The sequence below is a fragment of the Syzygium oleosum genome, unplaced genomic scaffold, assembly GCF_021117445.2.
Source record: "Syzygium oleosum isolate NSW1041296 unplaced genomic scaffold, Sole_v2.1 Sole_v2.04, whole genome shotgun sequence".
NCBI lineage: Eukaryota > Viridiplantae > Streptophyta > Magnoliopsida > Myrtales > Myrtaceae > Syzygium > Syzygium oleosum.
In genome coordinates this window covers 15,172,499-15,182,652 of record NW_026607488.1, presented here as the reverse complement: position 1 = coordinate 15,182,652, position 10,154 = coordinate 15,172,499, and the positions used below count along the sequence as shown (strand labels likewise).

Genomic DNA, 10,154 nt, shown 5'->3' with positions numbered 1-10,154 from the left:
ATCAGTAGGCAATTTGTTCTCATCATCCATTAAATAAATGCTTGGGTCTAGATGTATTCCCTCAATAATAATCAGCTTACCATCTTTCATTGCCTTCTTTATACTCACTTTCTCTTGCAAACAGGCATTCTAACATCACTGAGGCATTTTATCGAACGGGTTGAATATTACTCCGATAATGATCCTATATGCGATACTAGAGTGATACTTCAGTTCAGAGTATCACTATCATGAATAACACTAGCTCAATTTATCAAAGCGGCCTTGTTCGTGATTGATTTTCGCACAAACAAAACTACATATATTGGGCTCTACTTGCGAATACAAGAGCTGAGATAGACTACATTGCAAAGTGGGAGAGTCCAAAAGGAAGCATACCTTTATTTCAAGTTCACTTATTGCCGACAACACAAGCAAATTGGGGTTGTCCTCCTCTTGCTCCACCAAGTCATTGCAGTCGAGGTCCCTCGCGAGTTGCGCACAGAAATCCCCCTGTTCCTCCCAAGCGTCGAGCGTTTGTCGTCAGGCATCGCGCGAGATTAATGAGTCCTAAACATGATTGATCGATTTGGGGATCTGAATCATGGCTTTTTTAGGGGCGAGCAACTGATTTGGGATGTTTTGATGTATACCGTTTTCAGGTTTTTATTTGGGGCAAAGAGGGTTTTGATCTTTTCTGCATTGAAATAGAAAAAAATCATTTTGAGTTCCAACATCCACGTCAGTGCCGGTCCGGTCACGTAGGATGGCTGGCGCTGATTAGGTATCCATGCAAGCATTTTCCGAGGTAAATTGGCGGGATGGACTTAATTGGTAAAATTAAAAGGTTTATAACTGATTTAGCAAAAGTACAATAGATTTATGACTTTTTGGACTAATTTTCGATTAAGCCCAATTTTTTAATTGTAAGTTATCCATTTCTTTCCATTATTTGTTTGCTTTTGTAGAGGGCTTGTCCCAATTCATGTAATACTGTCACAAGCATGATGAAAAAGCTGTTTTGCATCAGTATGGTAGCAAGTTTTTACAAGAGATATACGAGACGAAAGTAATCGTGGATGCGTGCAGAAGATTTTAGCGAAGATTGTTACACAAATCGACTTATTAAGTGGTGTGTCAAATTATAAGTGAAAGTCTAAGCAAGTGAGCCCATTAAATACCCAATACGAATTTATGACGCCACTTTGTAAATCAATTTTTTAAATGTCGACTCTATCATTCCTAGCGTTCCTCATATACAAATTGGAAGCCAACAATAAAGTAGAGAAAAAGTTTTAACAGAATCAACAAGCATACACATTTGGGGAAGGAATGCTTGCAACCATAAATTAAAATACAAATTATCTAACATTTGCATCTTAATATTACGTCACATGAGTTCACACATGTTTATAATTTTATCTGTCTTTAGAAAACATCTTTTACTTTGTTTTGCACTTAAAATCAATTGCCACATAGGCGCATATGATTTACTTTTTCTTAATTGAGAAAAATTCATTCGACTGGATACGACCATCGTGCTTTGAGAGCATCTAAAATTTCTAATGCAATTGGACGACGCAACGGCCAATATAATTCAATCTATCCACAAAAAGGAAATTGCAAATTTGGATTGTGGTTGACGTCATTCAGGAGGGCTCGTACCTGAAGTACACGTGGTGGGTTATCTCCGTACATCCCTCCACTCCACTAGATCGCATGTATCGTATCTATCTATATCATTGCCTTCAATGCCGAAGGCAGTTTTCGCACGCAGAGACGCATCGAGCTTTATTTTGTTTGGAAGACAAGGGAAGAAGAGAAAGAGATCGTGTGAAGATGATGTACTACGAGCAGCAACAGCCCGCGAGAATCGAGACGGCAAGGGATGAGCGGGAGGCAGCGGCGAGGCGGAAGATGGCGGCGGTGGATGAAGAGAGGTTGGAAATCGTGGATTTGAGCGGATTGTCGCTGGATTCTCTTCCAAGCCCTTCTCTCGATCTGGGGATCATCTGCAAGTTGGACCTCTCCAACAACAATCTTCAGGTCAACGATAACACTAGCATATCTCTATCTCTCTCTCTCTCATGCCCACCTCCAAAAAAAGAAACAAAAAAGATCGGGCCGGCCCCGACACTGAAGTGGAGAGACCGGCCTACCCAATATTTTCTCGATACATGCATGCGTGTAAATTTGAAAGTGAAAAGTTTTAAATGTTTACCAATTTACCTAAATGTTTGAAAGATATGAGAACCTATGCATTTAAATTGAAATGGGAATAATTTGTAGCGATGACATCATCTTTTTGACGATTTCAAATTACTATTTCGTTCGTCAAACAATATTGAATCGTTATCTTTTGTTCTTCGATAGCATGCCTAGACTTTAATGGGACTTTTTAGTAAACCTTAGGGTCAATATCTTCGTCGATTTTGCGCTTTAGATAATAGGGTATATGTTATAGAGAATTATCCTAGTACATCATGATGATATTTTCATTGGATTTGGACAATTGTTTTATGGTGGACCTAAGTAAAAGATTCAACAAAAAACGTAAATTCATCCATCTGTCGTTCCATTTCCATGCCATTTCTAATTATTCCAGTCTATCGTTCTACAACTTTGCATCCTCTGTCTTTAGATATGCATCTTTGCACCCTGGACCGAGCCCCAACACTTAATAATTCCAATCCATGGCCATGGCCTCCACTACACCTCATGACCTCGAGCTGCGATGGACGACCTCGATCCATCGGCAAGGCTGAGGCACGTGATCTGACTGTGGCTTCCGGCCCGCAATCAGAGGTCGCGAGCCATCGTGAGATCTTCCAAGGCCTCGATGGTGGCCCGGGCCGACTAGCCGTGATGGTCCTAACGGCCATTCCCACTATGAGTTGGTTTTTGAGAGGCGGCTCTAGCATACTTTCTTTGGCCAAACATAATGCTCATATTCACTTATACTAGATTCGACTCGACTATGGCGGTACTGGAAAAAGGCAACTATTATCGATTCTCCTTGAGTGAATGATATATGTACTTTGAACTAGTAAGTAGATTTAATCACTTATCGATCGTCAAAAGGGTGACCGCCTAAAGTTATGTGGACTTCATATAATTCCTCCAACTAAACATGGTTAGACCCAGGAAAGCCAATCAGACAACATTTGATATAAGTGAATCCTCATAATTTGGAAAAAAGATACGACTTGAGCATTCTCGGTACATGCGAGCGTAGCTCATATTGCATTGTCTTGTGTAATCTTCGCCGTTTGTCAAATAAGCTGGATTCACAAGACCCTGCTAAAAGCTGAGGTCAGTAATAGGGGATTGCTTTGCATATATGGACACACAGACGATACCGGAGCCGCTGGCGGCGAGGCTGGTGAACGTGGCGGTGTTGGATGTGCACTCAAATCAGCTGAAGGCCCTCCCGAACTCAGTCGGATGCCTCTCTAAGCTCAAGCTCTTGAACGTCGCCGGAAACCTCCTTGTCTCCCTCCCGGCCACTATTCTGAATTGCAGGTTCGTCGTCTCTCTCCACCAATCATTTTCATCGTCTTCGGGCCGTGTGGACCGACCTCATCTTATCTGTTAACTACGTGGTTGACATCGTGGGGCTTACACGATGAACGGTTTAGATGGACTCGGTCCGCATCATTGACATTTTGATTGACTCGTTAATGACTCATTTATAAAAACGCTTTTTCCCTAGATCCTTAGAAGAGCTGAATGCCAACTTCAACCAGCTGAGCAAGCTACCTGACTCCATCGGCTTCGAGCTCGTCAACCTCAAGAAGCTCTCCGTCAACTCGAACAAGCTCACGCACCTACCTCGCTCCACCTCCCGCCTCACCTCTCTCCGTGTCCTCGACGCCCGCCTTAACTGCCTCCGCACGCTTCCGGACGACCTTGAGAACTTGATCAACCTTCAAACCCTCAACATCAGCCAGAACTTCCACCACCTCCAAGCCTTGCCTTACTCCATCGGGCTCCTACTCTCCCTCGTAGAGCTTGACATCAGCTACAACAGGATCGCGGCCCTGCCTGACTCCATGGGGTGCCTCAGGAAGCTCCAGAAGCTCTGCGTCGATGGGAACCCTCTCGTCTCGCCCCCGGCCGAGGTCATGGAGCAAGGCTTGCATGCGGTGAAGGAGTACCTGGGCGAACGGATGAGTGCCGGCTACGAAAGCCCACCAAAGAAGAAATCGTGGATTGGAAAGTTGGTGAGGTACGGCACGTTTAATGGGAATAGCAGCAGGCGGGCTAACGGAGAAGATAGGGAAGGGTTCGCCATGCCCAATTTTCAATCCATCGACGGCATTGCCACGCCGAGGCACGCGGGAATGTTCTCACCGCGGCGCCTCTTCTCTCCTCGAAATTATTTCTCCAGGTAAACGGAGGTGGCGCGTCAGATGGGCAGGGCATCAATTTCATTGTAGCGAAAGCTAATAAGAGAGCTAAACTTTTTTCTTGTTATGTTTGTATGTATGTATCATTGAAGAGAGCAATGGATTCGTATGGCTCTATATTATTATCATTATGCAACATATATTCTTCGTTCCATTAATTATGAAAGTTGACACCTTGTGCATTCTTTTGTATGCATGGCACAACTTTTGTGTCCCTAAAGAGATCTCATGGAGTGCCAAAATGTAGATGCATAATTTGGTCGTTTGCAATAGTGAAAAACGAATACATGATCTATACTATTAGTTAAAGCAAAGAGGACCTCCTATCTTAAGGGATCTCAATCGCAAATTGATATTTCGTCGCTCCACGATGGAGCAACGGCGACGAGTTTCACCGCTTTCGATTAGGTCCCCCGTCTTATCAAAGGCAACGAGAACGAACGTGCGTCGTTGTTAATCGAACCAAAAGCAGCGAAAACTTTGTTTTTCCGTCGCCAATGCTCATACCAAAAGCAACGAACTTTTGGTTTCGTAGCCATTGCTGCACTCCTGATGAAACGTAAGTTTCGTCGACTAAAGTCTGTTCTTATCCGCTCTAAGGCGACAACATAGAAGTTTCGTCGCTTCAGTAGTTCTTCAGTGACAACTGACCACCGATCTCGAGATGGCCCCTAGCAGAGGAGGGATCATGCAGGCCGTGTCGGATCGCGAGTCTGGATACGTTTGCGGGGTCGGACACAGCATCAAGGCTCCTCAGAAGATCGGGGTAGATGGCTCATCTCAATTGCGCAACTCAGGGGGAGCAGTTGCTAACGGTGGAGTTAGGGGGTGCGAAGGAGGAACTTGCGACTACGAAGAATAGCTTGGCAACAGCGGAAACTCAGTCGACAACCGCATCGAATAAGCTGGACAGTTGCTAATGTTGTTACCGTTCCGTCGAAAGTCGGGTATCAACAGCGACGAAATAAATCTTTCATCGCCGCTGTCGCAATATGCGGCAACGAAATGTATGTATTCGTCACCATAGGCTAACTCGATGAAGCATTCGCCATTGCTTTTGGCCATGGATTTTCCGACCTACAGCTACGGCGACGAACTGCTCCGGCACCGTAGACCAGATTATTTTTTTTTCTGTAGGCGGAGTATCAAAATTTGAGCTTCATCTCAAATCCAAGGGGATGGTGATAGGGGACATCATGAAACATCACGAGCTTCAAATTGAAATTGCTCGACCAAATTTGTATCTCGTTTTGAACTCATCGAATGTACTCCCGAACCCTCAATGACAACTATAAGAAAAAAGAGAGTATGGGATGTGAAGAGGGCCCAAAACTGTTGATGATTCTCAGCCAAACTGGACTTGTCCATCATTTTGGGTCGCTACCGCTTGAATCTGGCCTTCTCACGAAACGCCCCTGTAAAGCGACGAAGCACGAGATGAGTGATTTGAAACATATTTTTTATAGAAATAATCGCTTACAAAATGAATGAATGCAATATATCTTTGTCGTCCTCGAAAGTGGTCAATTATAATTCATTTAAAAAAAATAGCATTAATTATTTGATCGTTGGGTTTTTTTGTACTAAAGCACTTCTCTTTGATAGGAAAAAGAATTGCGGGTCTGTGATGATAAGTATGTTTTGTTTGTTAAGTGGAAAATGAATGGTTTGGAAAACATTTTCCAAAAAGATGATTTCTCGAATCACTTGAAATGATTAGCCAATGTAAAATGTCGACAACAAATTATGTCTAAACAATTTCATTAATGATGAAAATATTGTTCATTCATTTATTTTTATAAACGATTCAAATGATTATTTTTTTGATAATATTTTTGAAATCATTCGTTTTCCGCGAAATAAACGCATCCATAGACTTGACGAAAATAGAAAACGCACGCATAGCGTGTTATAGATTGTTAGAGAAGTTGTAACCTAACCACGACATATGTAAACGAAGAAACCGAAGCCGATAAAGCCGTCAAGATGCCTAACATATGCCTAACATATGTAAACATACCTTCACTCTCGGCCTTTCATTGGCGTGTGCTTTCTTGACCTGGAACTCGACCTTCTTGGAGAAGAGGCGTGCAGGACGCTTTTCCTTGCAGCGCGGCCCCGTGCCTTCCCTCTCCGTTCCATTCTTCGCAAACGAATCGAAATCCGCCAGCCCGGCCTGTCCCGAAAATAATTCGAGCATGAAGAACATTGGCTCGGCAATCGTTCGGCATCACCAGCATCGGGCACAAAACACATTCGTTGTGATACTTCTTTCGACGTGAAATTCCGTCTTAGAAGTAACTCCATTTCAAGGACAACCCAAGCCGAAATTCCGATGGATGACACAAACATGAAATTATTTGCATGCGTGAAATTAAGTTTGTACGGGTGGCCCTTATCTATGTAAGAATAGGAGCCAATTTGTTTAAGGACCAAGCTAGTCTTAGGCCGTCGGATTGGAGAGGAGCCGGCACGATTAGGTCCAAACTAAACAAAGGAAAAGCCGAAACCGGCTAACTTGGGTTACCACGTGGAAGCAAAAGCCATGGAGGTGAAGCCAGAGGACGCTATGACTATTAAAATTGGGAAAACCACACGAAAAGTTCATGAACTTTAGGTCAATATATAATGTGGTCATTGAACTTTTTATTCGTTCAATGTGATCCTTGAACCGTAGCCCAATTTGCAATGCGGTCTCTGAACTTTTAATTTGTTCAATACGGTCCTTCGACTTTCGGTATATGTTCAATTGAGTCCATGAACTATATAAAAATGTTCGATATAGTCTCGGAATTTGAATAAATGGAAGGACAATATCGAATATTTTCATATAGCTCAGGGACTAAGTTAAACATGTACCAAAAGTCTAAGGACCATATTAAACAAATTAAAAGTTCAGGGATTACATTACCCATTGGGTTACATTTTAGGGACCATATTGAATAAATTAAAAGTTCAGAGACCCCATTGCACATTTGACCCAAAATTCAAGGATCAATTATGTCATTAATCCTTTAAAATTCGGATTCGTATGCTTGCACTTCGAAACAACAAAAATATAACTTTTTATTTTCTCGTCAAAGTAAAAAAAATGTATACGTTGATAACAAAATTTAAATTGAAGCATAAGGAAATGAATATAGGACTACCTCCCCAAATTTGATAGTTCCACCAGTTTTTCTTCGGCGCCCACATTCGAAAATGTGAAGCGATTTGCATTTCAAACTAGAACGAAACCACCAAATTCACGTGACACAATGTGTAATAAAATGAACAAACAAATGTCAGTAACTTTAATTAGAGTTGTACTTACTAATTTCGACACACGCGCTACCAAACTTGAATACCAAAGATAGTAAGTAATTTCCACTGTTTCAACGAACTAATCCCACCTAATTTTCAACGACTTCCCGGCGGGAGGGAGAGGAGAGAGACACTCACCGGCACGTCGGGGACGGGGCTCTCGCCGGAAAAAGACCGGCCACAGCGGGACCAAGCATCTAACACGCTGTCGTAATTCAATTTCAGCATCAAGCCGCCGGACTTCGGCTGCTCCCTCGCTGCGGCGGTGGCGGAGGCGGCCGCCGACGTAGGGGTTTTCGGTTGCGGCGGAGTCTTTACAGCTTTCTTCTTGTTCTTGTTCTTCTGCTTCTTATCCACCAAATTCGAATCCGATGCTCTGTTGTTGAGTTTTGGAGAGATCTCGACGACGTCGACAGTGGAGAAATTCCACCAGCTTGCTTCGCCGACGCGCTTCAGCGGCCTGATCCCCTTCCTCGTCCCGAACCCCAACCCAACTGGAATCCCGTAGCTCGCCGTCGCTTCGGCTTCGTCGCTCGCGGCGGCGCTCGCGCTCAGGTTCCCCAAGATGCTGTCGATTCCTTCGCCGGTCTCTTCGTCGAGGATTGATTCCGCATCGAATTCGTCGCCGTCGTTGAACTCATCGTCCAATTGGGGCGACTTCGATATGCTCTTGATGTTGCCGCATTGATTTTCAGGAAACCGTGGGGAACACTTCGGCTCGATTCGGGGATCCGATTTGGCCGGAACCGGCTGGCGGAGTAAGAAGCTGGCCGCCTCAAAGCCCGGAAGAGGTAACAGCAAATCGGAGGATTCATCGGAGAAGTAGTCCTCGAAATTGGCGAATTTCCGGGGCTTCTCGAGATGCTTAGCGGAGAAGATGTTGGGGTAGACGGTGGAGAGCAGAGCGGCCGCTTCGTTGTAAATCTGATTCGGCCGTTTTCGTGGCGTGCGTGTTCTTCTGGTGGAGATTGAGATTGGAGAATTGCTTGATTCCGAGAGAGTCGAAGCAGGCGAAGACGAAGAAGAAGGAGGCGACGATGCTCGAGACGCCGATACCCAACGGGACTTGCTGATGATTTCCAGATCGAACTGGTACGTCCTGCCACCTCCGCTCAAGCACGAAGACATCGCGGCGGCCGGTGAGGTCAGAACAGGAATCCCAAAAACTGTTGCTTGCTATGTCTGAGTTACAGAAGAGCAAGAATTCTTAATCTGCATGTGAGAACTTTGAATTGGGTCGGTCGGAAAAACTGAGGCTGACTTTGAATTGGTTGGGTCTCTGGTTGGTTCTTGGTTCTCGGCTTTGGCTATGGCTATGAGAAAGGCATGACAAGTTTGGGAATGAGAGGCCCCTAAAACCCTAAACCCAGAAAGAATAGCCAACAAGAAGTACAAGACAAAAACATACTTGGTTGGCAAGAACAAGGAGGGGGGAGCCTAGAACCAAACAACTTTAATGAGAGTGCCACTTGCTAATAAAGGCAAGGCTTATACAAAATGAACGAAGAGCATGCAACTTCACCCTGCATAAATTCTATAATTGGAGGGAGGGCACACCCACATGGAACTTGAGACAGCGAGCCGGTCGAAATCTAGAGCGCAAACAAAGATGTGGGCGCGCTGGCGCGTGAGAGAGAGAGTTTATGCAGAAATGGTCACGAGGGGAGAGCAGACGAAAGGGAGAAGGAGCCGGCTGAAAGATCAGTCGAAATGGAGAACTTATGGCCCTCCCAAGGTAAATTCACAAATTGGGTGTTCTTGTTCTCATCACCATCATCATTCTCATGACTCCCCTTACTGATCTGATGAGGACACGAGCACATACAGACAGAGACACAAGATACACAGAGCAGGAGGAGTGAGGAAAATCAGAGAGTTTTTGGAGCATACGAACGTAGTGCGATTTGAATGTTCTTTCGAGTCTTTGGAGATGAGGACAGAGGAAGGGACAAGGCTCTGCTTCAGTGGCTCCCACGGTGTGGACCACACCGTTCAATAATTTTATCGTCCTCATCTACTAGATTATTAAGTCCATCATGCCCCGACTTTGTCGCTGGTACAGAAAAACTGATGCTGTTTTTGCTGAGAATTAAAGAGGAAAAAATAATGATGCTGTGTTTGTCAAGTAAGAGCAAAACTTATTTTTGTATTCTTCGGTCGAAATTCAGAACATTTGAATTAATATATGTGAATTTATGTATCGATATTTGAACCTTATTTTGCAAGTAGTGCTAATTCTGTAAAAAGAATTATGAAAACCTACCGTGGCACCTAGGGGCTCAAGCCACCCAGGAGAATAATTATTTTGGTGTGCTAGATTATATATGCTTTATTGACTTGAGTACTAGGAATACTTCGGCCCTGACTAAAAGTTGCTACCCCGTACCACCGGATTGACCGACCAGTAGCAAAGGGATCGGCTGTCGTTTGTAAAGTTACAAGTTCGATACATTTACGGGTTCT

At 44.1% G+C, this 10,154-nt stretch overlaps 2 protein-coding genes across 3 annotated transcripts; one reads left to right on the top strand and one right to left on the bottom strand.

The window, feature by feature from the left end:
* The first annotated feature begins 1,757 nt into the window (after positions 1-1,757).
* LOC115687068 (plant intracellular Ras-group-related LRR protein 6) lies at positions 1,758-4,612 on the top strand. Its single transcript, XM_030612541.2, has 3 exons — positions 1,758-2,025; positions 3,332-3,501; positions 3,692-4,612. Exons 1-3 carry the CDS (start codon positions 1,819-1,821, stop codon positions 4,371-4,373), a joined length of 1,059 nt encoding a protein of 352 aa, XP_030468401.2. The 5' UTR covers positions 1,758-1,818; the 3' UTR covers positions 4,374-4,612.
* A 970-nt stretch (positions 4,613-5,582) lies between these two features.
* LOC115687092 (protein CHLOROPLAST IMPORT APPARATUS 2) lies at positions 5,583-9,621 on the bottom strand. 2 transcript variants are annotated; one of them, XM_056310857.1, is made up of 4 exons: positions 9,536-9,621; positions 7,830-9,472; positions 6,409-6,564; positions 5,583-5,803 (listed from the first exon to the last, which is right to left on the bottom strand). In XM_056310857.1, the coding sequence occupies exons 2-4, from the start codon at positions 8,817-8,819 to the stop codon at positions 5,756-5,758; spliced, it is 1,194 nt and encodes a 397-aa protein (XP_056166832.1). In that variant the 5' UTR covers positions 8,820-9,472; positions 9,536-9,621; the 3' UTR covers positions 5,583-5,755. The 2 variants fall into 2 exon arrangements, with proteins under 2 accessions (XP_056166832.1, XP_056166833.1); XM_056310858.1 differs by lacking the exon at positions 9,536-9,621 and having other exon boundaries at positions 7,830-7,932; positions 7,978-9,485.
* Between the last annotated feature and the right edge of the window lie 533 nt (positions 9,622-10,154).